Genomic DNA, 27,074 nt, shown 5'->3' on the forward strand with positions numbered 1-27,074 from the left:
ATCACTATCTGCACACATTCCCAGAAGCAGACTATTGCACAAAAGATTGTTTTATTATAAAAGAATTAAGCATGACAAAAGGATCCAGCACTAAATTCTACTGTGCATCTCAAAACCTAAAAGCCTCCATTTAGCCAGTGGAAGTGTGAGATACGGGGGATAAGTGGAATACGGCTCTTGAAGTTCCATCTAAAAGAGTCCCAGCTTCACAGAACCTTCTCTGCACAGCTTGATCAGGCCCATCTCCAAAAGGTCAATGGATTCTTTTCTTATCTGAAGGAAACAGATATTAAACGTAAAGCATAAAAATCCTTGTAAGACATACACGCATGCATCTATTTTATGCTAATTCACTCTAATTTTTTATTTGTTTATGAGCATAAGTCCATAGAGGTGAAGCCCTGCATTTCTCCCATTTCCCCCCCCCAAAATTATTAATATCTATTAACAAGACACAATTTAAATCAGTGTTGTAGTTAGCCTCTTGCCCAATTAAATCTTTCCTGGATCGCTTGTCAGATCTACTTGCTCAAGTCAGCCTGTCCAACCCCAAGGTCACTTGGATGCAAAGTTCCTCATCCCCCAAACCATAGTTTGGAATGGCCCAAGAGCTCCCCCTTTCCCTACACTCGTAGAATCATAGAGTTGCAAGGGGCCATACAGACCATCTAGTCCAACCCCCTGCTTAATGCAGGATAAGCCTACAGCATCCCTGACAAATGTTTGTCAAGCCTCTGCTTAAAGACTTCCAGTGAGGAGTAGCTTACCACCTCCCTAGGTAGCTGATTCCCCTGTAGAACAACTCTTAGTGTAACATTTTTTCCCTAATATCCAGCCGGTACCTTTCCTCCTGATTCTCTCCGTACGCCCTGCCATAGTTTCCCATTCTGGGTTGGGGACAAACTATGCATTGTGCAATTCACAGTTCCATCAGGTTCAAAGGTAAAAAGTATGGCTTGAATCCCATGGAAACCCCATTCATACAAAAATGCCACAAGGGGGCACCTTCTTGCCTCAATGACTGAAACTGCTTTGCAATCTCTACTCGCTGACTTTCCCAAAACATTTTACCCAGCAACACAATTAAAACTGAGAACCCAGAAAACCAAATCTTGTGTTCCCATATGCAAGGTAAAACAAGGTGGAGAGAAAAAAGATCTATTGAATGCAACATGGCAACTGTAGAAGAGACTCTTTCACACATGCAAAATAATGCACTTTTGATCCACTTTCAATGCACTTTGAAGCTGGATTTTACTGTGTGAAATGGCAAGACCCACTTGCAAACAATTGTTAATGTGCATTGAAAGTAGATTGAAGAGATAAACCTGGGTTTCCCACACTCAATCATGGCCGTTTCACACATTATGAAGTTTGTAAGATACACTCTAAAAATGCAGTTCTTAATTCTTGAGATGCAGAACTGATGGTGAGGTGTATTTGTGTCAGAAATCCCATCCATGCATTTTCAAACTCTGAAACATAAGATGTCCTGACTCCCGGTATGCAACAGGCTAGCCATGTATGAAAAACAACTATTTTTAAAGACTGTTTCTTTGTACCTCAGGGATATCAACTAATCTTCTTAACTTCTGATCCCTCCAGTTCCAGTCTAAGATGACATACTTCAAGCCTGTCAGACTAAGGCTGTCTGGGAAGAAAGTAGAAGACATTTAGCGGTAATGTAACATATTCAGTTTTGACTTAAATATTCTTCTATGTTTTAGCTGTTAGCAGGTTTTATTATTACTGTTTTATGAAATCTGAAGTTTGTATCTGTTTTACGGAATCATTGTGAGCTAATTTGGATATGCTACATAGAAAGAACGAAATATAAATATTGTAAATATTTTAAATTCCTGATTGCCCCATCATAAGATCCAATTTTTGTGCAGATTGAGGCCTGCACTTAACTTAGAACTTCTTTTGGTGGCTAACTGATAACTTCTCACTGCATAAACCTATGCCTCTTCAACAGCTAAACACAAAAGCAGAACAGTCACAACGTGGCAGAAAGTAATTTCCAAAACATTCACTTCATAAAAATGCTGAAGTTGTTTTTCTACTGTGCCAGCAACAATATAGCAATGGCTCTTTCTTAATCATAGTCTTGGGTGGGGGGGGGGAGGTGTTAAAGATTGCAGAACAACTGCATGATCCAGCCACATAGCTCATTCCCTCCCTGGAGCAAACACCTCCCCTAAATGGAGTTAAGGAACACATCAGAACTGTCAACAAGTTAAGGCTAACCAGGGTTTCTCTTAATTAAGATTTCTTAAATCCAAAGCGGGAGCCAGCATGGTGAAGTGGTTAAAAGTGGTGGACTCTGGAGAACCGGGTTCGATTCCCCACTCCTTCACATGAAGCCTCCTGGGTGACCTTGGGCCAATTACAGTCCTTTCAGAACTCTCTCAGCCCACACGGAGGCAGGCCATGGCAAACCACCTCCAAACGTCTCTTGCCTTGAAAACCCAACAGGGCCGCTCCACCATACACATTGGGGTTGACCCTCCCCAACTGTTGAAGTTTAACTCTTGTGTATCTGGGGTGAGGGGAAGGGCTTCCCTCTCTGCCTAACTGCTCTCTACTCAGATTGAGGGACAGGAGGTCGGGTGAGAGCTGCCTTCACATCGCTGAAAGGCAGGATGCTTTAAAATATCTGATAGTGCCCTATTCTGTCAAGTAGCAGGGGGACAGTAATGAAAGACCCAAGGATGGAACCCCACAGCATGCTATGTAGTTATTTATAATCTCCAACACTTTTAAATCTCACACTGTTTTTCAGCAGCATTCCCATAAACGCTCCTTGTTGATTACTTCTCGATATACTGTGCTTTTCTACCTTGTTCTATGAGTGCTTTTATCCTTCCAGGTGTCCCAACACCCACGTGGACGACACTTTTCTCCAGCATTTTCTCCTGTTCTTGGATCTGTTTCAAGCCAACAAAGAAAAACATGCACTGCAATTCCTTTTCTTGACTGATCTCTTGATTGTAATAAATGTTGGTTGGTTTGGCAATTCCTGCTCAAAGACTTAATACAGTATTAGACATCTGAAGAAAATTCCAAAGGGGCATTCAGCATTACTACATGGAAAAACAAAAGTGGAAGTGGAAACATTCCAAGTGGGAAAAGGAAAGTAAGTTAACTTCAACAGTGCTTCCTGTTAGTGTGGCACTGAATATTTCCCACCTTTATTGGTATTCACTATTGAATATTTTTTTCAACCAACTGAAAAGTCAAAATCTTTCAGCTGAACTGAGAAACATATATCCTCATAAAGTTAACACTCAGCTGAATTTTCAACTAACTTGTCCAGGGCTGAGCAAAGAGGAAACATGCTGTGAGTGATAACGTTTTGCCAAAGCTTTTATCCAAGTGCTTTTACAGCAAGGTATCGTACATGCTTCAGTTGGCCAGACCATGGAATCAGGAGGGTTTATAACTCAGTGCTTTGCATGAGGTCCAAGGATACAATCGTGGCACCTCCTGTTAAAAGGACCTCATGGTTGCAAGACAGGGAAGGACTTCTGTTTGAGACCCCAGAGAGCTGTTGCCAGTCAGTGCAGTCAATGTAAACTAAATGGGCCAACAGTCTGCCTCTGTATGGCATCTTCAACCCAATAGTGATTGCATACCTGGCAACCTGATTGCCTGAAAAATACACATCAAGATGGGCATAGTTCCCATTTTTAAAGTTGGTAACCTGATTGCCTGAAAAATACACATCAAGATGGGCGTAGTTCCCATTTTTAAAGTTGGTACCTAAAAACAGCTGACCAGAATTCACACTGGGATTAATGCATGTTTGCCTCTTATTAGTACATAGCCGCAGTGGGGGGTTATTTAGCATTCAGAGGTGTTACTGGAATGGTCATGTGAAAAATGTATTTGTTGTAGGGTACGGAGAGATTTTCCCTGCTGTTCCATGACTGAAGGAAGGAAAGAAATTATGAAAGACATTTGTAGAGCCAAAGGTGTGGCTGTTGGTCATTTCTCTAAAAATATCAAGACAGTAAGCTGTCTTTGTAGGTCATGCAATGGACAGAATGATGGAAGAATAAATAAAAACTAATCTTGGTGGAGCTTTTGTGAGACCCACTGTGAAGAGCTACCCTAAAAACCAGTATTACAGAACGCTCATTACCACTCCCTAATGGTACAGACAGTGTGAGGTAGTGGTTTTAGAGCACTGGACTAGGACCTGGAAGATGCAGGTTCAAATCTCCACTCTGCCGTGGAAGTTATAATAATTTAGTTATACGGTCACTGACCAGCAAAAACAACCAACCAAATAAACCAACAACAGCCACAACAGATAATAAGAAAGCCACAACAACAGCTACTACTGCTACTACAAATAATCTAAGCCTAAAACTTACAAATTACGTGTATGAATAAAATTTATATAAACATCGTATAACTCTGTGTGACCCCCTTAATATTTTGAGTAATGAAGTATTTCTGTTACTCTTATCCTGTCAGGGTATGACGTATTTTAATAGCTGCAGCACAGAATTTAGCAGTCAAGAGTGTAAACTGTGATTTTTCATCAGTTTCATTTCATTTCATTAACCTTTATTGGCATACCACTGATTTTTCATCAGTTAAGAGCTTCTTGCCCTGACCAACCAGATGGGTTTCTGGCTAAGTGTTAAGCAAAGGGGAAAGAAACCTTGTGCGGACTTCTTGATAGAATGAGCAGCAGATCAAGACATGTTCTTAAGTTTCTATATCCCCTGACCCACAAGGGCAAAGCCTTTCTACTATAGGGACCTCCTTATATCTTCCCTCCAATGCCGCCGAAGGTAAGACCTGGCACCTAGCGAGGGTGAAAGCTTTCCTATGATTGATAAGTTCTATGTTTATTGGGAAAGATATGCTGTGGGGGAGACTATGTACCTAGTTTCTCAGGTGATACGGAAAACGGTGATCTCCCGAGATCTGCCTGACGTTCTATGTCATTCACCCCTTGCTTCAGAAGGCATATTGCCTGATCTTCACCCTACCCCAACAAGGCAGGTGGAGAGAAGCCCAGCCTTTCTGTTTTGTTGTAAACTGCCTTAACTGCCATGGAAGTTTGCTGGTGACTATAGGCAAGTCACACACTGTCAGCCTAACCCATCTATTGTGCATTCGAGGAAAAACAAGTAAAATAACTCTTAAATAAATAAATGTGTGCTATATTTTCATGTGTTCAAAGGACTTGGCACTGTAGGGAATATAATAATGTATGCAAATACAATTGAGACAATTGCTCATATTTTACTGAACTGTGAAATGCACAGGTATGTCAGAAATCGTCTAATTTCACATGAACACATGAAGCTGCCTTATGCTGAATCAGGCCCTTGGTCCATCAAAGTCAGTATTGTCTACTCAGACCAGCAGCGGCTCTCCAGGGTCTCAGGCAGAGAAAGGTCTTTCACATCACCAACTCGCCTAGTCCCTTTAACTGGAGATGCCAGGGATTGAACCTGGGACCTTCTGCATGCCAAGCAGATGCTCTGCCACTGAGCCACAGCCCCTCTGTTGTCCAGGTTCCCTGGATATACTAGCCTGACTAGTTTTGCCAGTGGCTTAATGGTGAACTTTTTGCTTGAAGATAAGAATCTCACACACAGTGGCAAAGTTCTATTGTATTGCTATCAGAATACAGAGATAGCTGATGTCACGTGAAGCCGCTCGCTAATTGTGTACTATTTTGATTGTTTCTTCTTTTTTATTGTTATGCCGGTCAGTGACTGTATTTAATAAACTGTAACATTATTGCATTGTCATATTTACAATAACCCTGTAATATCATTATTGCCATCTCTCCATATGGCAACTGAGGGTCGAGCTGACGCCATTCAAATGTTGCATTCAGCATTTCACTTAAAGCACTGGTCTGTACTGCAAATTCCATGTTTTAAAAAGACAGGCAGAGGAAGATATTTGTATGTCAGCTCCTCTTTCTGACTACACTCGATTTTGCTTAAGGCCTGGTCAGTTCTTATAACTATTTGTCTTCTTACTGAGCACCCCACCACCACTACCACTCTGAGCTCTTCTACAACAGCAACAAAATGGTACTGAAGAGTTTGGGGACAGTGAAAGACACGGTGCAAGTGTAAAAAAAAAAAAAAAGCCCAGTCCTTACCTTTATGTGCTTTGCAAACAATTTCATAACTTTGCCATCCCCTTTGAACACAGTTATCGATCTGGAACAGAAAACACTTTCCAGTAATTAACCGAATACATGAACAAGAAAATGAGATAAAACAAAGGCAAGTTTATCCAGCTGTGAGTGGGTTCATAGAATCATAGAGTTGGAAGGGACCACCAGGGTCATCTAGTCCAACGCCCTGCACAATGCAGGAAATTCACAAGTACCTCCCCCTACACCCCCAGTGACCCACACTCCATGTCCAGAAGATGGCCATGATGCCCTCCCTCTCATCATCTGCCTAAGATCATAGAATCAGCATTGCTGACAGAGCCTGTTCCACTGAGGAACCGCTCTAACGCTTAGAAAATTCTTCCTAATGTCTAGATGGAAACTCTTTTGATTTAATTTCAACCTGTTGGTTCTGGTCCGACCTTCTGGAGCAACAGAAAACAACTAGGCACCATCCTCTATATGACAGCCCTTCAAGTACTTGAAGATGGTTATCATATCCCCTCTCAGCCTTCTCCTCTTCAGGCTAAACATATCCAGCTCCTTCCACCTTTCCTCATAGGGTTGTAAAGTTCCTTTCCAGCACAGAAGTAGCCTTCAACGTTTTCACACCTGAGACCCACTTTTAATTCCAGCCTTCCACAAGACACATTTTCCATTGTTTTCTGCCTATGTTTATGTCAAGGAGACAGGGCTCCTGCACCCTTTAAGAGTTGTGTAGAATGCATAGTTTCAGCATCTGCAAAGGTAAATGCTATCTGGTGAATTTTGTTTGGCACAACTATGACAGGTAAGAGGCCTCCGTCCTCCTTTGCATCTGATCACTCCTCCTCTTAAAAAAAGAAAAGGAAAAGGAAATAGCAGGAGTGCCAAGGGGACAACACACCTGACACCTTGCAAAACCCAGCCCAATACATCTTGCCACAAGTTCTGCGTCTTTAAGGAGTAAACTTTATTTTCTATTGGCAATGTTAGTTATCTAACTACTTCAAGGCCACAGTGTGGAAGGAGTGAGAATTTTTGCATCTGTGGCTCAGGCCCAGACTAGGCTAGCAGACGTTGGTGCCCTGCCTTGGCCTTTGAGCCTAGGAATTCGGACAAAGCCTCAAGAAGGGCGCCAGGTTCAGTGACCCTACTTGATGAGTTCCAGACAACGGAGGGCAGAACTGCAGATTATCAGCATCACTACTGACTTCTTCTCCTTGTGGTTTTTACGGAGCTTCGCCCATTTAGGGCAGACTGCAATGTGAAGTGCAAAAAAAAGAAGACGAAGCAAGAATAGACAGTCAAAACATATAGCAAGACCAAATGACATAAATCAATGAAGGCAATCGCTGAAGGAATGCAGTCTGCGCATAATGGCCGCTACCCATCTAATTTATTTATTTATTCCAGGTGAATGTCTAAGATCTTTCTCTAAAGCCGTGTTGGCGAACCTATGGCACGCGTGCCGACTCTGGCACGCGTAGCCCTCTCTGCCGGCACGCGCCCGGCCGCCTCCACTCCCCCCCCGGGGAAGCAGCCTTCCTTCCCCTTCCCTTCCCGGGCTGGAGGCGAGGGGTCGAGGCGCGGCTTTGCCTGGCCCCGCGCCACGGGCGGTCCGCAGCGACTCCGGATTGGCTCCTCACGCCCGAGGTTGGACTGGGAGGCGCTTCAGAACGGGGGCGGGGACAGCGGGCGAGCCGGCAGCGGTCGCCCTCAGGGCCCGCCTGCCCGCCCTCTGCAAAAGGCCCCCGAAGGCTGGGCCGCCACCTGCGGCGCCTCCCCTGCTCGGCCAAGAGGAGCCGCCGCCGCCGCCGCCCCGGTTCTGCCCAGTACGCAGCCCAGCCAAGCGGCCTGCGAAGCGGCGCCGGGGAGCGGGAGCGGCCCGTGCGGTGGGGGGGGGCGTGCTGCGGTGGCGGCCGGCAGGACTTGCGCCCAAGCAGCCCCCGGAGCCTCTGGGAGGAGGAGTAAGAAGGCTCCTGGCCTAGCCTGGGCTCCGCTGCAGCTGCCAGAGAAACGCAGCGGAGCACGGCTCTCTCTGAAGCCGCAGCGTGCAGGAACGCTGCGGCCCCTTTAAACCCCCTCTCGCCATCGGCAAGAGGAGGCGGGCGGGAGGAAGACGCTTCCCCCAAGCCGGGAAGGCGAAGCGTCCCTGCACGCCGCGCGGCACAGGGGTTGAAACCTCTCTCGGCCGCCGCGGAGGGAGGGAGGGAAGAAGAGGAAAAAGCCAATCTCTCCCTCCCGGGGCCGGAGCATCCGGGTGGGAGCCGATCAGGTGGAGGACTTTTGTGGACTTGGGGGGGGGGAGAGGTGGGAAGGCTGAAGCCCGGTCGCAGGGAGCCGGCTGTGTGTGTGTGTGTGTGAAGGCTTTTCTCTCTTTTCTTCCTTTTTCTGTCACTCTCCTATTCTTTCTCTCCTCTTTTTCTGTCTCTTTCCCCCCCTCTTTTTTTCTCTCCTTTTCTTTCTTTCTCTCTCTCTCTCTCTCTCTCTCTCTCTCCTTTCCATGCTTCCTTTCTGCCTTCTTTCTGTCCTTCCTTCTTTCCTTACTTCTTTCTGTCCTTCATTCCTTCCTTCCTTCTTTCTGTACTCCTTTCTTCCCTTCCTTCCTCCTTTCCTTCTTTCTGTCCTTCTTTCCTTCCTTCTTTTTGTCCTCCTTTCTTCCCTTCCTTCCTCCTTTCCTTCTTTCTGTCCTTCTTTCCTTCCTTCCTTCTTTCTGTCCTTCATTCCTTCCTTCCTTCTTTCCTTACTTCTTTCTGTCCTTCCTTCCTTCTTTCTGTCCTTCCTTCCTCCTTTCCTTCTTTCTGTCCTTCATTCCTTCCTTCCTTCTTTCTGTCCTTCATTCCTTCCTTCTTTCTGTCCTTCATTCCTTCCTTGCTTCTTTCCTTGCTTCTTTCCTTCCTTCCTTCTTCCTTTTCTTTCCTTCTTTCTGTCCTTCCTTCCTTCCTTGCTACTTTCTTTCCTTCCTTCCTTTCCTTCTTTCCTTCCTTCTTTCCTTGCTTCCTTCCTTCTTTCTGTCCTTCATTCTTTCCTTCCTTCCTTCTTTCTTTCCTTCCTTCTTTCCTTCCCTGCAGATCAACCGCAGGCTGCAAGCTGCGCCCCCCTGGCACCTTGGTTGCCTGGGCCCACCGCTGGCTGCCTTCCCACCTGGGAGGAGGGGGAAGACCTGGGGGAGCTGAGGCACCCTCCAAGCCTTCTCTGCATAGCCTCCCCTAAGGTTGCCAACCTCCAGGTGGTGGCTGGAGATCTCCTGCTATTACAACTGATCTCCAGCCAATAGAGATCAGTTCCCCTGGAGAAAATGGCCACTTTGGCCATTGGGCTCTATGGCTGTGCAGTCTTCCTCCCCAAACCCCGCCCTCCTCAGGCTTCACCCCCAAAACCTCCCGCCAGTGGTGAAGAGGACCTGGCAACCCTAGCTTCCCCCCACACACACACACCAGGAGATCTACGCCCGGTATGGCCCCCGAACGATGTTATAAATATGCAAATGGCCCTTGGCAGAAAAAAGGTTCCCCACCCCTGTTCTAAACTAAAACCTCAGTATTCAGGTTAAATTGCCGCATTGGCACTCGGCGATAAATAAGTGGGTTTTGGGTTGCAGTTTGGGCACTCGGTCTCTAAAAGGTTCGTCATCACTGCTCTAAAGCCATCATTGTAAATATATGTCCTAGCAGGCCAAGCCCACCCCTGTTCCTCCTGCTCATTCCTTCTTCATCTTCCTTCTCCTCCCTGCTCTCTATACTCACACTGTGTTGCCCCATCTTGCAGCGGGCGGAATTAGGGTTTCTAACCTCTAGTTGGGCCCTGGAGATCTCCCAGAATTACAACTAATCTCCAGACTGCAGAGACCAGTTCCCCTGGAGAAAATGACAGCTTCAGAGTGAGGCCTTTATGGCATTATACCCCACAGAAGTCCCTCCTTTCCGCAAACCCTGTCCTCCCCAGACTCCATCCCTAAGTCTCCAGTAATTTCTGAACCTGGAGTTAGCAACCCTAGAAGGAATGTATCAGTGTACTGTGGAAGTTGCCCGTCTAGCTGGACCTCTCTCTCTTTGCTAGATCTAATGCTTTGAAAGGTGTTAATGCTTCAACAAGAAGAAAGGAAAGGCTTAAGAAAGGTCACCCGTATGGTAGCAGTGACAGGAAGAGAGGCCTTTTCAGTAAGCCACATGCAGGGAGGTGGCCACAAACATTACGGCTGAGCAGAACAATTATAAATGTTAAGGGACATTAATGCAGAAGGAGACCATGGTTCATAGGACTGTTTCATCTTTTATGGTAAGCAGTTTGAAGGGTTTTAACAGAAAATGAACTAGTTCAGTAAGGGAAAAAAGTATTTGATCCCCTGCTGAATTTGCCCGTTTGCCCTCTGACGAAGAAATGACCAGTCCATAATTTTAATGGTAGGTCTATTGTAGCTGTGAGAGACAGAATAACAACAGGAAAACCCCCAGTAACTCAGAAGACAAAAGTCAGAGATTGATGTGCATTATAATGAGTGAAATAAGTATTTGATCCCTTTGCAAAAGATGACTGTAATTGCCAACAAGGGTTTTGCCACCAAGTACTGAGGTCAGACGTTTCTTGTAGGTGGCCACCAGGTTTGCACACATCTCAGGAGGTATTTTGTCCCACTCCTCTTTGCAGATCGTCTCCAGGAAAGTAAGATTTCGAGGCTGATGTGTAGCTACTCGAACCTTCAGCTCCCTCCACAGGTTTTCGATGAGATTAAGGTCTGGAGACTGGCTAGGCCACTCCAGGACCTTAATGTGCTTCTTCCTGAACCACTCCTTTGTTGCCTTGGCCATGCGTTTCAGGTCATTGTCATGCTGGAATACCCATCCTCGACCCATTTTAAATGCCCTGGCTGAGGGAAGGAGGTGCTCACCCAAGATTTGACGATACATGGTCCTGTCCATCGCCCCTTCGATGCGGTGAAGGTGTCCTGTCCCCTTAGCAGAAAAACACCCCCAAAGCATAATATGTCCCCCTCCATGTTTGACGCTGGGGATGGTGTTCTTGGGGTTGTAGGCAGCATTCCTCCTCCTCCAAACACGGCGAGTTGAGTTGATGCCAAAGAGCTTGATTTTGGTCCCATCTGACCACAACACTTTCACCCAGTTCTCCTCTGGGTCATTCAGATGTGCATTAGCAAACTGCAGACGGGCCTGTACATGTGCTGTCTTGAGCAAGGGGACCTTGCGGGCTCTGCAAGATCTCAGTCCTTCACAGCGTAGTGTGTTACCAACTGTTTTCATGGTAACTATGGTCCCAGCTGCCCTGAGATCATTGACAAGTTCCCCCCGTGTAGTTCTGGGCTGCTTCATCACCGTTCTCATGATCATTGCAACTCCACGAGATGAGATCTTGCATGGAGCCCCAGACCGAGGGAGGTTGACAGTTAGGGTTAGGGTTGTCACCTTCTCACCAAGCTGCTTGGCAATAGTCTTGTAGCCCAGTCCAGCCTTGTGCAGGTCTACAATCTTGTCCCTGACATCCTTGGACAGCTCTTTGGTCTTGGTCATGGTGGCTAGTCTGGAATCTGATGGATTGATTGCTTCTGTCAACAGCAGAACCCTAACCCTAACCTGGCTGGTTGATAGGGGATCAAATACTTATTTCACTCATTATAATGCACATCAATCTCGGACTTTTGTCTTCTGGGTTTCTGGGGGTTTTCCTGTTATTCTGTCTCTCATAGTACAATAGACCTACCATTAAAATTATGGACTGGTCATTTCTTCATCAGAGGGCAAACGGGCAAATTTAGCAGGGGATCAAATACTTTTTTCCTTCACTGTATGTTTCCTTCCCGGGTGTGTGTATGTGGGGTCTGCCCTGGGAAAATAGTACATGGGAGGGGGTTAATCTGTGGCCTCAATCCAAATGAGCTGCTCCTCACTCTTTCAAAGAGAAGTCAGAAATCCAGTCACAGCTTTGTCCCTTTGGGCCCTTCCTTTATCCTCACGTACTCTTTTTGTGGCATGAGGGACAGAAGGCTGGAGAGTCCACCAGGTTGTTTCAGTGAGAAAACAGCATTCATAAACTAGCAAACTCTCAATGGGATAACATGCTAGGCACAAAGCTCTTAAAGTAACACTACGTTGCTAAACGCGGAGTATTTTTCTACTGTAAAATGTCAGTGGTCAGAAACAATGTTAAAAAGGTAGAATATCAAACACTTGTTAAAAAGAATAGTTACAAAAATACTGATTTTACTGTTTCAAGAAAGGGATGAGCATTTGAATTACGAACAGGCTACAGGTTACTTACTTTCCTTCAGGTAGGAAGAAAAACTGTGGGTGAGGTCATTGGGATGGAGGAAACAGGCATCTGAAACCATAAGACACACAGAGACAAGAGAGATAAAACGCTATTGTTGCTGGATGCTAAAAACTAATACTTTAAAGCTTCCAAGAATGTGTATTTGCTGAAAGCCAGGCAAAATGCTCTTTGGGAAGACAGAGTTTCACAAGCGCTCATGGGCAAGAGTAAGAAGCTTTAAAACAGATTAACCAAATGATGGGAACAACTTTTAGCCCAGTGCCAATTTCCTTCCAGAATTATCTCATTGTACAAGCCCCTCCTTACTTATTCTTAACCACAGAAGTGCGTAATCGGCTCGACAGGTTATGGAATGTTTGCTCCTTCCCCCCCCCTTTAAAGTCTGAATCAAGACCACAGATTGACTCGAGAAAACCCCAGCCCTGGCTAGTACTGCAAAACCTAGATCTGTGTATTTCCAACAGTTGCTTACACAAAGAGATGCCTGTTGTTTTACAGCTGTGCTCCTGCAGAAGTTCTCCCAACATTCACAGGTCACATAGGCCACAATCAGATCTCACTACAGAGCTGTCTGGTTGTGTAAGGTGCCAACACAGCTTTGTTGTGCTCTCCTGGTTCCCTCCTTTCTCTGGTGTGACTCAAAGTTTCCTAGTTTCGGAAGACTTGAATCAAACTCCAATTTCCCATAACCTCCAAATGCAGGCAGGGGACTTCCCCCCTCTTCCCTCAAACCAGGATTCAAAACCTTAACTTAATCCCATGTAAATGGGACCTCATCTTAACAGCAATGAAATGTTTACAAATCATGGGGCAAATTAGGACCCAGACTTTCACTATTTTTGCAGGAAGTAAAATTTTCAGTTAGTGTTTTGTTGTGTATATGTTAAGTGCCGTCAAGTCACTTCCAACTCATGGTGACCCTATGAATCAAAGCCCTCCAAAATGTCCTATCTTTGACAGCCTTGCTCAGATCTTGCAGATTGAGGGCTGTGGCTTCCTTTATTGAGTCAATCCATCTCTTGTTGGGTTTTGTTACAAGTAGATATTTTAAAGAGCTCTTGTTCTTCCTTTGATGCAGCCCTTATTACCTGGTAGCTTTAATTCTTCTAATTCAATTACAGAACGTTTAGCACCGAAGTGTTCATTAAGCAGTTTTTTTACATCTTCAGGGGTTCCAGGTTTTGGAGCTGATTGTGAAAGAATATCTGAAATTTTCTTCTAGAGACAAGAAAAGGCACATTTGACTCAGCATTTTATTCTCAGTAACCTTGGTAATTATACTTTAATACATTTCCCATTTGTTCTTGATCTTATAAAAATGGGTCTTCAGACCTTTACTACTGTTACCTACATGGACCAGGACTTTGAAGATTTTGTGTGGATGTTTTAGAGGAGTAACATTTAAAGGGAAACATTTTCTTAACAAATGTTGCTCTTTTTTTGTATACAAATACAGCTTTGACATATTTGCTTGGTCGTGTGAAGTCTGCAGAGCCCTGCAGCAGAACATGGTATGATGTAGAACAGCAGATCTTGATCCCCCCCCATTCCCTCACCCACACCACCTAATCCCTGCTCAGATGTTTACTAAATTTCCATGTGAACAGTTTTCAAATATCAGTTAAAGCAGAAAGGAACGGTTCTACCACTTTGTTAGTGGTGTGTACAGAACTGGACTACAGCAGCACCCATATTTGTGTTTTACAAGGTGCTCAGTAGTTTGAAGAGATTAAACTCTTCCTCCTGTGTATGTAAAGACTGTCATTCTTAGACTGGTGATTCACAAAGTAAACACAGCAGCCATAGATAAGAGTAACAAATATCAATGGGACTCTCTTTACTTAAAGCCTGGGGAGGGGAGAGCTGCTATTTCATGGGGCTATTACATCATTCACTGAGTCATTCAATTCCTTCAGGAAAATAATGGTCCTCTTGAGGGTGATGCTGATATTAATAAGAAATTCCACAACAGTAAGAACAAGGACACCTGAACATACTCCCTTCCTTCAAAGAGAGCTGTTGGGAAAATGTTCTTCACACAGGAAGTTTTATTATTTTTCTTCTAATGCATTCCAGATGCTAAAGAGCAAAATATTTTTTTTTTAAGTGTGAACGAGAGGGGCAGGGAAAGAAAAGTTTGTTGGGTGCTATAAATTACTATAATATCCTTGCCGTGTCAAAACTCAGCACTATATTCTTATAGAGTTCCAGAGCAACAAGTTCCTGAGGAAAACACAGAGAGGGAGGATTGATGTCGGATGAAGATGCCACTGTTTCCAACATGCAGATCCCTTACTTGCAGGAAAACTGTGCAATCCTCTATATACACCAGTGGTTCCCAAACATTTTGGGCCACTGCCCCCTTGGTTCCTCAAACTCAACCCCTTATTCAAAATAGGGGTTATTGTTAATATTAACAATAAAAATTCAAAACAGTAACAATTAATTGCACATCTATTAAAACTTTTTAGTTGCAATTTATTCAACAAAACTGATGAACTTGATCCAGGGGTACCAGCTCTTCAAAGCCTGGAAAAAAATTCTGATAGTTTCCACCAAATTTGCCAGCATGGTGCCATAGCTTGATCTATTGTAAATTAGTGAACAACACAGTTGAAGGGGCCCACCACTAGCTCCCCCCCCCGTTGCCCTCTTGCCTCTTAGTGCCCCCCTAGGTAATCCCCCCTGGGGGTGGTACTGCCCACTTTGGCAACCACTGATATACACTCTCACACAAGATAAATACCCCGATGGTTTTTCACTACATGCACATGAAGTAAGAAGCTAAAACACATGTAGGCATTGCAAAATAGATGTGCCCTTGTGCCATCCATGATTACACACTGCAATCTACATACTCTTTTCTATTTAGAAATCTTCACATGTGAAGCAGCCATAAGTAAACAGCCAATATGAGGGTTCTCTGGACTTGCTTTTATTAAGTATTATCAAAGCAGTTGGTTAGAGTATTGCACTAGGACAGGGGAGATGGAGGATCAAACCACTACTGTGCTGTGAAGCTCGCCACATGACCCAGCCAGTCATTCTACTGTGCTGCAACGTACAACGCAGAATTGTTGTCAACACAAAACGGGGGGGGGGGACCTTGTATTCCAGATACAAATGTAATAAAATTAAGCCCCTAGAGCAAAAAGCTGCTTTCCCTCAATGTGCAGCTCACTTTACAAGAACTGGAGAGGTTACATTAGATCCAGATACGGTTCTGCAACCTTTTCTCCCCCCCCTTTTTAAATAGCCCCTGAACATTGGTTTATATTGTATGTTTCACTCAATCACTGCGGGTCGCTGATTCCAGCGCTGCAGAGTTCTGATGAGTCTGTTGAAACTCATTTGCCTTATTGATCAAGCTGCTTCTTGTTTTGCCAAAGATTAAGAAGAACAAGACACGTAGAACAAGATTCTCTCACAGGTGCCTGCCTGTCAAATATGGAGCAGCAATGTCAACTCAGGTGCAACCACTAGCAACACTATGGCCATTTATGCAAGGTCAACGCTGATGCTCGCTCAAAGCTGTTTTTTTAAATGCAAACTTTAAAATGCTTATTCACGTTCCCGACGCAAAAGGAGAAATTCCACACGCACCCACTCGCCTGCTCCTTTGTTCCTTCCATTAGCAACCTCCGTTTGCATAGCTAATGCTGGTTGCAGGGAGGGCAGAGCAAACAAAAGGTCGCGTTAAAGGGGCTCTTAAGAAATGCAAAGCAAGTATGCCCCGGTTCAGTGTGCAAAACTCAAAAAAAGCTGCAGGGCACTTCAGCCTGGAACTCGCTAAATGGCCTATAACAACAGCAGTGGCAAGAGTAATTATAAAACATGCAAGGGTTATTTTCTATGCATGATCACTCCAATGATTTACAATTGAACAGGGGATACCTTATTTGTCAATATCATATACATTGAACAAGTTCGTAGGCAACTTATAATTTTTCCCATAAGTTTTTTGTGTGCGCGTGTGAAACATAGCACAGGTCTGTACAGCTTGTGGCTGTACAGCTCACCAACCTTCCAGGTGCTTAATCACTCAAATTCTATGGATTCCCAGGCAGTCAGCCAAAAAAGGGAAAGGACTGATAGAGTTCCTCGCAGGCTGTGCTTGGCTTGGTGGGTCAAGTCTATGTAAGTCTGATATAACATTTTCTGAAGTGAACATTGTTTACATTTGTTGTACTTCTCAGGTGAATCAAGAAGACACCTTGAGCAAGACTTCAAAAGCTTGACATAACCAGGGTTTCTATATGGCACTAACAATGATGAGAAGAGATGCACTGGAGATGGAATGGCATTCTCAATGTCACTTGTAAAAATACTCAGGAGTGTGCTTAGGCTAGGTTTGAGGCTCCCATTGTGCATGTAAGCTAAAGGAGAATCTGCACTATAACACAACTACCTATGGGCAGAAAGTACCATGAGTAGAAGGGATGAGTTATAGCCTCTGGGTATATAGAAAGGCAATTAATGGACCTCAGTGAAACATGCAAATATCGTTATGTGGTATTTTGATTGTACTGGTGTAACTAGATACCTATAAACCAAAGGTGCCACTTGAACACACATGAACACATGAAGCTGCCTTATACTGAATCAGACCCTTGGTCCATCATAGTCAGTACTGTCTACTCAGACCGGCAGCGGCTCTCCATGGTCTCAAGCAGGAGTCTTTCACATCACCTACCTGCCTAGTCCCTTTAACTGGAGATGCCAGGGATTGAACCTGGGACCTTCTGCATGCCAAGCAGATGCTCTACCACTGAGCCACAGCCCCTCTTACCCATTGACAAATGGGTAAGATCAGCAACTGAGCAATTAATGTGAATTCTCTGTGGTGATTCCCACTTTGTGAAACTATCTGCCTCAGGAGGTCAGAAAGGCTCCCACATTTGTTATTCTACAGAACATGCAGTAGTAATAATGTTCAGGAGGTCATGAAGGAATTAGAACTGGAGCAGAATGGAACAGTCCAGGAGGGGGCCTTTGTAATGGAATAGGATTGTAGTCTACTTCAGTGGTCATTCCAGGTATTGTCCTGCTTTTACTGTATGGTCTTCTATCTTTGTGATTCCACTTACTACTCTGTTTATAGTATACCTTACCTTAGGCATTTTTTTGTCTCCACACTGTCTTCTAATTCTGTAACCCTAGTATTGCATTGTTCGTTGGATGTTTTATGCTACTATGAGTACTATTGTTTTTATTTGCTAATCTGTCTTGAACCTGAGTGAGAAATGCGGGTTATAAATACAGTAAATATGAATAAATAAACAAGCCAAGGCAAACCTCTGCCCTTAATCTGCCTTGAACCACAAGGAAAGGCAGGGTATGAATGTTTCAACAAGCAGTCAACTAAATATCCCATTTTTTCATCTTTATTATAAGACTGAATTCTTGAACAATCAATTTTGGTTCAAATGTATTAATAGAGCAAAATGAATATGAAAAAGGTTTTTTAGGAAGGAAGGAAGGAAGGAAGGAAGGAAGGAAGGAAGGAAGGAAGGAAGGAAGGAAGGAAGGAAGGAAGGAAGGAAGGAAGGAAGGAAGGAAATTATCTCTTTTCTATAACATTCTTCAGTGGCTTAAACATGGCACTGACCCAACCCCGTGTGTGTATTGGGGGGAATCAGTGTTAAAGTAAAAAAAAAAAAAAAAAAACAGTTATCTATTTTATATTGTCCTTTTAAAAAACCATGTTGTTTTATAAAAGCATCTTAGAGTAGCAAATACAGGTGAAAACCTCTGAAAAACAATTGCTCTTGAAAGTAAATTAGGAGTTAGCACCTTTCTTCGCCTCTTTGGCTTCCCTTCGCCTTCTTTTTTATCCTTGGATTGCTCTTCTTCTGCACCAGGAAAGCATTCAGTATGCTGGAAAAAATAGTGTTTAAATTGAGTTACATCACCATTAAAACACTTTAGAACATCTCCTAGATGGTGCAGAAATTAGGCACATGTTTTGGCTGGCAGGATCTGCCAGAAAATGAAAAGATAAACTATGCTCAGGTTTTGGATCATGCTCATATCTGCTCAAATCATTGTAGATCTGGAGGAAATGGAAAGCATATTGTGGCTGGAGATGAGCAGCAACTTCTTCTTACAGAAATAGGACTGATTGAAAATTACAAACAAACAGTTGTTGGGTTACTGTCAGGAAACATAATAAACAGACACTGAACTACAAATCCATGCAGATCTGTTGTTACATCTGGCTAACTGGAAGTTTTAAATACTAAGAAAAATAACACAATTTGGCATTAACTACACAGGCTATCAAATTAACTGTTAAAATGGGCCCTACCACTCAGAAACAACTTTTTCTCAGTTTATAATAATGTCTTTCTGCTGAACCCAAGCATTTTTCTCTGCAAAATTTCCCATCATTTTGTTATTGTTGAGCTGTATCAAAAGGAATAGAGCTACAACTGATTTTTATGCCCTGCCAGTTTAAGATTTGTAGCTGTTTTCTATTTTTTGCCTAATTTGGGGGCCAAGGAATCTCACTGTGGATGAAATCTGCCATGTAATGAAACTAATAATGGAAGCATCACTTAAAATTGCAGAAATTGCGAATGATGTGGGGAAAAAATGTCCTTCAGATTTTGTTCACAGATCAGCTTGCTTATAAAACTAGAAATTATAAACCTTTTTTACCATTTAACTGCTATCAGGGCTTCTAAAAATAATGCTCAGATACACACACTGAAGTAAGGTTTCTTAGGCAAAATATTCCTTGCCTCTCCTTTTTATTGGGTCCTCCTGTGCCCTCTTCCTCTAAAATTAAAACCCAGATGTCTTCTTTAAACCCAAATGTGTTGCAGCAGCTTTAGAGTTGGTCTTCTACGCAATATGTAATAGAAAAAATTGTACTATAAGAAGTGAGACAGCTCAGAAACCTCACTGCTGTTTTATGGTTTTTAAAAAACACATTCAGTATATATTATTTAAATTCTGTACAGAATAGATCATGGTTTGTGCTGATTCCAGCCTTGTCCTTCCCAACGTATGTGTATCTCCATGCAAGGTACAACAGGCGCAAGTGCATGCATGTTAGCAAAAATTTATTTTAAAATAATGACAACCTATATGAAGAAGAAGAAGACTTTCTCTACCACTTAAGGGAGACTCAAACCAGCTTATAATCGCCTTCCCTTCCCCACAACAGACACCCTGTGAAGTAGGTGGGGCTGAGAGAGCTGTGACTAGCCCAAGGTCACCCAGCTGGCTTCGTGTGTAGGAGTGGGGAAACAAATCCAGTTCACCAAATTAGCCTCCACTGCTCAAGTGGAGGAATGGGGAATCAAACCTGGTTCTCCAGATCAAATTCCACCACTCCAAACCACCGTTCTCAACCACTACACCACGCTGGCTCTGTTAAGATAAGTATATTAAAAAGTTCATGCTTTAATGTCTCAATGGAAGTTTAATTATATTTCCTACAAAATAAGGATGGTACAATAAAAGGAAACACCCCATTCAGAGGTAGGAAGCCCCTGAATACCAGCGCTGGAAGGCACCATCAGGGGAGTGCTGAGCATCTGTGCTCTGTTGGCCCTCCATATCAGTTGGTCTTTGTGTGAGAAAGGATGCTGGACTAGATGGGCCACTAGTCTGATCCAGCAGGGCTCTTCTTATGTTCTTAAATGGACAGAAAAATTTTAACAGTAACATTCTGATTTAAAAAAAAATTAATTGGCAAAACACCAAAGCCACTGTAATATCTAAAGATAGTATTAGTGCGGAAAATTGATGTCTCTCTTTACAACATTTACAGAAGTCATCTCATACACAATTCGTAGATGAGCCAGTTTTCACACAGTAACTTCTTCAAAGTTACTGACTATATTATTTCAACGTACACTGACCCTTATTTTCCTGTTATCAGAAACAGCACCACAGAGGAAATGGACAGTAAAATCTTGAGAGCGTATCAAGAAAGATGAGACATCAGTTACCAAAATTTTAATAAAGAATATCTTGTAGATAAAATCTGTAACTGATTTTTCTATTTTGTAGTTTATGGTTGTTGAAAAAAGTTTTGCATTTTCTGTTTCCTCTTGCTTAGGTTATTTCTGTTCTCAGATACTTGGAATAAACTCACGCTCAGCTCTTTGGTGCTAATGTATCTGTAAAATGATTGTCCAAGGAGAATATAAACACAAGAATCTGGGCAGACAGCTGCATAAAAATCACTGAGCATTTCAACAGGAGAGAATTTTTAGCTAACCCAACATTGGGTTGGATTGTTTTCCCCATGGCCATTTTAATGTAATTACGACTTATCTTTGCTGACCAATGATTCCATAAAATAAAACTTGGGGCAACTATTTTTAAAAGTTTTAAGTGTATAAAATATGCATTCAGAAAGAAGTAAGGGTGTTTAATAAGGAGAAGAATGGAAATAAACATGTGACTGGAGGTACAGAAAGCTTATCTCACATAGGAAAACAAGCAAGCTCACTATGGGAGACATGGAATATAGATTCCATATCTAATAGCGGCTGCTCACAGATTATGCTCTATGAGACGTTTTATGAAATGCACATGTCTGCTTCTTTGTCCGCAGCACCAAGACCTCAGCTAATTTTCCCAGCTGCAACTAACCCTGAACTATTTTGTGTTCTCAGCAACTTTAATGGCAAACTAGATGTTACAACATCCCTTGGTCTGACCCATGGGTGCCTATGCCATTTTAGAGCTGAACTCGGCCATTTAAAAATGCTGCAAGGGGCTGAACCCACAGCACAGTGGAACCATACATAAGACATAAGTTAACATAAGAAAGGCCCTGCTGGATCAGACCAAGGTCCATCAAACCCAGCAGTCTGTTCACACTGTGGCCAGCCAGGTGCCTCTAGGAAGCCCACAAACAAGACAACTGCAGCAGCATTATCCTGCCTGTGTTCCAAAGCACCTAATGTAATAGGAATATTCCTCTGATCCTGGAGAGAGCAGGTATGCAACCAGGTGATCTTGTTTCCTTCCTGCACCTTTTCAAGTGCTGAAAAAGGAGCAGGGGGTGGGGACAAGATTGCCTGGCCCCATTGTGCTGCAGGGCCAATCAGGATTCGGCCCTCATGCCATAACCTCTAGTTTGGCACTTAGTCTGGAATTTCCTTAGCCATTTTTAGGAGCGGAGAATGATTGCAAGTTTATGTGGGACAGGCCGAAGACAAAGCCCCCACCCACCATCAGACTGCTTTGTGCCAACCTGACACATGTGATAAGTCAGCCTTGTCCCCAACTGGCGTTGAGAGATAAAGAGAAGCAATCCTGGAATTGTTGAGAAATAAGCTGTCAACATGCAACATCTGATCCTGAGGAAAAGCTGCAGGGCAAGAGCTGGGCACATTTTAGAAAACTAAGAGAAAGGAGCAAAGAGAGGTGAAGACCACCAAAAGGAAGGGCCGGAGACATCACAATGTCATCGGTCCTACAAAGGGGGAAATTGGCTCTTGCAAGGGCACAGTTCTACGCCAAATCATCAACAGAGTTCTCCTGCTTAGCCAGTCCTTGCATGCAGCTAACAGATTGGGACAACCTTAGGTGAATGCGAACAGTGAATGAACACATAAATGTTTTCAATAAAGCTTTATTTCATTTAAAGGATCCTTGCCTGGGACTCTCTCTGTGTTCACTGCTGGATCAGGAACCCTGTGGAACCAAAGGCCTTCCCTGGGACAAGCAGCCGAGGAGCCATAGAAGCAATTTTGTACCTAACAACTGTTTTGAAGTGAACACACTAGGCATGAGCACTGGAGAATGGCCAGCTTGTACCCTACATGAGCAACTGCCCCAGAGAAGGAGTGGTGCCAGTACTGGCAGCAGCAAACAATGAATTTTCCCTTTAAGAAAGACACAGAATGATCAGAAGCACAGAATTATAAAGTCATAATCACTTGCACAATCCAATCACTTGCAAATTTCCATCGACTGTGACTGGGATGTTTGTGTGCCTGTAATTAGCCAACGGAAACTGAACAATGTGCTATTTTTCCTGAGTCTGCTGATCTCACCCCCTATCTTCCGTATGTTCTTGTTGGTGGTACCTAAAATCCCACTCTTACTTGTGGATATAAAGTACATTGAATTAGTAGACCAGACACCTCCCCAAATCCTCTGCTGGGAAGCAGACTGGTATTTAGGAATTATTTCCCAATACAAATATCTGAAAAAAGTTTAACGTCTAAGAGCCTGTGTATGTATAGGGGGTTCAGTGGTAGAGCTTCTGCTTTGCGTGCAAAAGGTCCCAGTTTCAGTCACTGGCATCCCCGGTTAAAGGGATGAGGTGGTAAGTGATATGACTTCATGGTGACCTTATAAGGCCTGCTGGAAATCAGTGTGGCAGCGGCAGAGGTTCAAGCAAGAGATTCATTGCTCAGAAGAATGTAAGAAAAAAGAGTATGTAACTTTATATGGGTTTCATTGAGATGATGAAGAAGAAGAGTTGGTTTTTATATGCCAACTTTCTCTACCTTTTAAGGAGAATCAAATCGGCGTACAATTTCCTTCCCTTCCTCTCCCCACAACAGACATCTTGTGAGGTAGGTGGGGCTGAGAGAGTTCTGAGAGAATGAATGTTCTCTTGGCACTGCATAGCATTTTGTAAGCTGGTGTGGTATAGTGGTTAGAGCGTTAGGCTGGGGCTGTTTCCACATGGAGGTTTTGCTCTGGTTTGGCATCAAGACCAAATGGGGCTTTTTGGATCATTCACATTATGTCGTCCCCCGAATCATTCGCTTTCCATGTTTTCTCCTCTTTGATGAAGTCTTTCCCAAACTTGGTTTGGCACAATCTTCTTGGAAAGATCGCAAGTCAACACATGTTTATACTCTATCCGAATGGTCTGGGGCACATTTGTGCAGGTCCTGTGCACATTGACACAATTTCCTGGCCTCGATCCCCCACACCAACAATTCCCCACCACCACTGGAGGGCCCTTTCTGGCTTTTTTTCAAAATCGGCAATTGACACATCGCTGTATTGTTAGGCTATAATGATCAGTTGCTTAGTTTGGCCTGATTGATTCACAAGTGCTTACTGAGACCTTTTCCGCAAGGAGGTACTCCTGATGTTCTTGGGAGTTGATCTACAAGCATTAGAATTGGTTTGGGCTGGCCTCTTCCCCACATCTGCCCCCCCCCCGTGTATTTTTACAGCTGTGGAGCCAGTGTATTTTCTTCTACACATGGCTTAAATAATGAGGATTTTCAAGGGAAGGAGCTATCATCGGTGTTGTTATCGGTGGCCTCACAGCATACACACACCTTAAAAAAAAAAACAGCTATAATGCTGTAGTGTTGTAATGATAATGTAAGCAGGTTCTCTGAACTCCCAAGTTTTGTTTTTAAAAAACCATCTAGCTCCTCACTTTGTGGAGATATAACTGAAAAGGCATATCTTTGTGAGGGAAGAGGCCAGAGACTTACTTTTTGGAAAAAAATGAAACCTGGGAATTCAGAGAACCTGCTTAAACTAGCATTACAACACTAAAACACTGTATTGATATTTTAGGGCCTTTAAAAAACTGAAATCACCCATCTTGGAGGAGAGGGAGTGGTTTAATTATGGCAAGAGTTCTGTCATTGAAAAGTAGGCTGGAGGTGGGCGGGGCAAAGAAAATAGATAGAAACATGCCGCGCTAGGAAAACGCTAACTCAGAATCTGCTTCCAGAAAAACATTGGGGTCAAAGTGGTCTCAATAGAGCCGGGGGAACCCCCCCCCACAAAAAAAAACCAAGTGAAAACTAAAGGCCCAAAAATGTACCCAGAAATCAGGGGATAAACAGAAGCAGTATGGGGCCAGAAGCATGCAGAAAAGCCCTGACAGCCCTTCAGATTTAGCATAATCCTGACTATGGTTGAGGACAGTGATTTCTATCTTATCTGGCCTCCCTTCCTTTTCTCTCCTTTCCCATTTTGCTTCATAATTATATTATCAGTGATGCGCACCCTAACCTTGATCCCTCTTTGCTGGGACTACTCTAACCCTACTCAGCTGGCACCAGCCGCTGGAATGATTAAGGGCACCATCAGAAATTTCAAGATGTGGAAATTTTAAACAGAAGCTTATGCTTCTGAAGGCTGCATGGCTACTCTTTCCCTGACCCAAGACTCCTGCCTTCTTTCCTGTCTCAGTTTCCTGATCAAGGCCCCTTAGCTCTAACCTCGCTTGTCTTAAAGCACATTCATATTTTTAAAATGTAACCTGTGCTGATTTTGCACAACTGACACCCATGAGCCACACAGGGCTGGTTCTGATTCCCAGGTTCCCTGCTGCTAATCCAAAGAGCAGATTGGTGGCTAGCAGAATCAGCACAGGCAGCAAATTAGTACTAGAAACCCTTGCATTTGCTGCACTTAGTATATTTTTCTGAAGGAATCTTTTTTCCCTAGTTCCAGTTCAGCTCACCACTAAATCAGCCGTGGACAGCTGTCATCCAGACTCTGTGTTAGCTTTTCAGCATCCATCTCAGCTCCTTTCTGGTTCCATCAATGGCTTCCTGTGATGACTGGTTTCCTGAACAGAGCGCAATGCACTCTACCCCTCTTGAGTCAGTACTTTGCTTGGCCTGAGTTTACAGTTTCCTAACCCCCACAACAGCTTTGGGCCACTTTCCTGTATTGGATCTATGCCTGCCTAGCCACGATGACAGCCATGATCCTGAAAAGACTGCCACCTGGGCAGCTGTATACCATATGCTCAAATTTATTTCTGTGCTATCAGTACAGCATGGGGGCAGCTTTGCACTGGTAGCTTCATCATGAAGGCAGTAGTTGAACCAGTGAGACCCTCAGTGGAGTGTTCCTGCATGTCATAATCCGAGTCTAAAAAATAAAGTTTTTATTATTTTTTTAAATGTAGGACACAAAAATTTAAAAAGGGATATTTGGGGGGAGAGGGGGAAAAACATAAACAAGGTAAAACAACTACCTGAAGCATAATTATTTAAACCCCTGCTATATTTACTACTAGGATATTTTCTATTAGTAATAAAAATTATTACTAAGCAAAAATATAAATTCTACCATTTTGTACCAGTTACTGAATTAGTTTAAACTTTAAATACAATATCATGTTATTATTATTTTTAAACAGTTCTACCTTTCCACATCTGTATTTGTACCTAACTATAACAAGAAGCTACTACTAGATATATCTCATACGTTTTTTTCAATTCAATTACATATCTTTGCTTACTTCATATATCCCCTTTACCACTTAATAAACTCTCATTTTCATAATATGATATTCATGTTATAGTATTATAGTATAACATTAATAGTTATAGTATAACATGAATAGTACATCTGAATTCTTGATGCACGAGCCATTGACTTCTTCATTATAGATCTGGAAGTGTTCGTTGCATCTCTCTTATTCTATATGCCTTTTGAAACAAATTTGACATAAAAGTAAATCTTTTTACCTCTTTTAAACAGTGAATAGGCAAAAGCAACTTGAAGGCTGACTTTAAAACTTTGATGGCTACATCATGGTGTAGTGGTTAAGAGCGGTGGACTTTAATCTGGAGAACCGGGTTTGATTCCCCATTCCTCCACATGAGTGGCAGACTCTAATCTGGTGAACCAGGTTTGTTCCCCCACTCCTACACAAGAAGCCTGCTGGGCGACCTTGGGCTAGTCACAGTTTATAGATACTGCAGTACACAGGCATCCTGGTATTATCTGTATTTTGGGCTTTCCACCCAGCCCAGCTGCACACAAACTCCTCTTCATTTCAGGTGCAAACTTCTTTTCTTGGCAGGTCATGAAAAGTCAACTAACCTGTTTCCTTTTCTTTGAAGAAACGGGCTTGGTGTTTGCAGGTGGCTTCATTGCTTCACTTGGCCCAGTGGTTTCCTCCAAGGGTTCATCATCAGAAAGATCTAAAGACAAAACCCCAACAATCAAAGAACGCCAATTTTAATGCTGTTAATGTCAATGAAGGGATGCTACTTTGTCAAGGAATGCTACTTCATCAAATGTTAGTTGATTCCTCCACATTTGACATAGCTGACCATCCAGGGGGTTCAACAGTCATGTCCATGTGCTACTTTAGTATGCACTAGAATATATTTGCATTGCTCTACCCATATGCTGAGTCAACTGCTTCCCCAGATACCTTCTGTACGCTCTAATGGAGCAACTTGGTACAGTGTGCAGCTTGCCAAGAAAATCTTGACAGCTAACTAACATTGCTTTATAAATCCTGACTTGGCATGTCCAGAAAGTGGAGAGGGGGGTGTATCCAAAGCAGAGTTGTAAATAACCCCTTCTCCTGTATCTGCGCACATATTGCTTGTTATAGAACTCTCAAAGTAGACAAATGGCTTCCAGGATAGAACTTTGCAAACAATGCACCACCTGTTAACTGCCTATTTTTGCTTTGGACTGTGTTCTAACATGCAATATCCGCCCACTCTTTAGGCACAGAATGACAAAATGAAACACATCTAAGGAAGAAGCACCATTGCTAAATGTGAAATGACTCCTCACACTGTCCAGTGTTGAAACAATCTTTACAGTACATAATTTCTTGTTTTAGTAGAAACATCAGGATTAAACTCCAAGTTCTGAAAACAGTGACTGGGCTATGGCCATTAAAACGTTGATCTAATTCATGAACTAGGCGTATTTT

The 27,074-nt window shown here is 43.2% G+C and overlaps 1 protein-coding gene across 2 annotated transcripts; it reads right to left on the reverse strand.

Annotated features, from left to right (window-relative positions):
- Positions 1-148: 148 nt before the first annotated feature.
- On the reverse strand, positions 149-26,318 carry CMSS1 (cms1 ribosomal small subunit homolog). Of its 2 annotated transcripts, none has more exons than XM_056858444.1 (9): positions 26,222-26,318; positions 18,221-18,304; positions 13,516-13,642; positions 12,416-12,475; positions 7,297-7,399; positions 6,143-6,203; positions 2,843-2,930; positions 1,563-1,651; positions 149-273 (listed from the first exon to the last, which is right to left on the reverse strand). In XM_056858444.1, the coding sequence occupies exons 1-9, from the start codon at positions 26,270-26,272 to the stop codon at positions 190-192; spliced, it is 747 nt and encodes a 248-aa protein (XP_056714422.1). In that variant the 5' UTR covers positions 26,273-26,318; the 3' UTR covers positions 149-189. The 2 variants fall into 2 exon arrangements, with proteins under 2 accessions (XP_056714422.1, XP_056714421.1); XM_056858443.1 differs by having other exon boundaries at positions 13,516-13,645.
- Positions 26,319-27,074: the final 756 nt, after the last annotated feature.

This window comes from Euleptes europaea, chromosome 12 (assembly GCF_029931775.1).
Source record: "Euleptes europaea isolate rEulEur1 chromosome 12, rEulEur1.hap1, whole genome shotgun sequence".
Classification (NCBI taxonomy): Eukaryota; Metazoa; Chordata; class Lepidosauria; order Squamata; family Sphaerodactylidae; genus Euleptes; species Euleptes europaea.

What these genes read in the sequence shown, in the direction of transcription:
- CMSS1 (XM_056858443.1), bottom strand. Translation starts at nt 26,272, where the DNA reads ATGAAGCCACCTGCAAACACCAAGCCCGTTTCTTCAAAGAAAAGGAAA. An exon ending in CGTTGTCTGGAACTCATCAA is followed by an intron (nt 6,204 to 7,296) that starts GTAGGGTCACTG and finishes TTTCTGTTCCAG; the next exon opens with ATCGATAACTGTGTTCAAAG. An exon ending in TGTTTGCAAAGCACATAAAG is followed by an intron (nt 2,931 to 6,142) that starts GTAAGGACTGGG and finishes GGCTTGAAACAG; the next exon opens with ATCCAAGAACAGGAGAAAAT.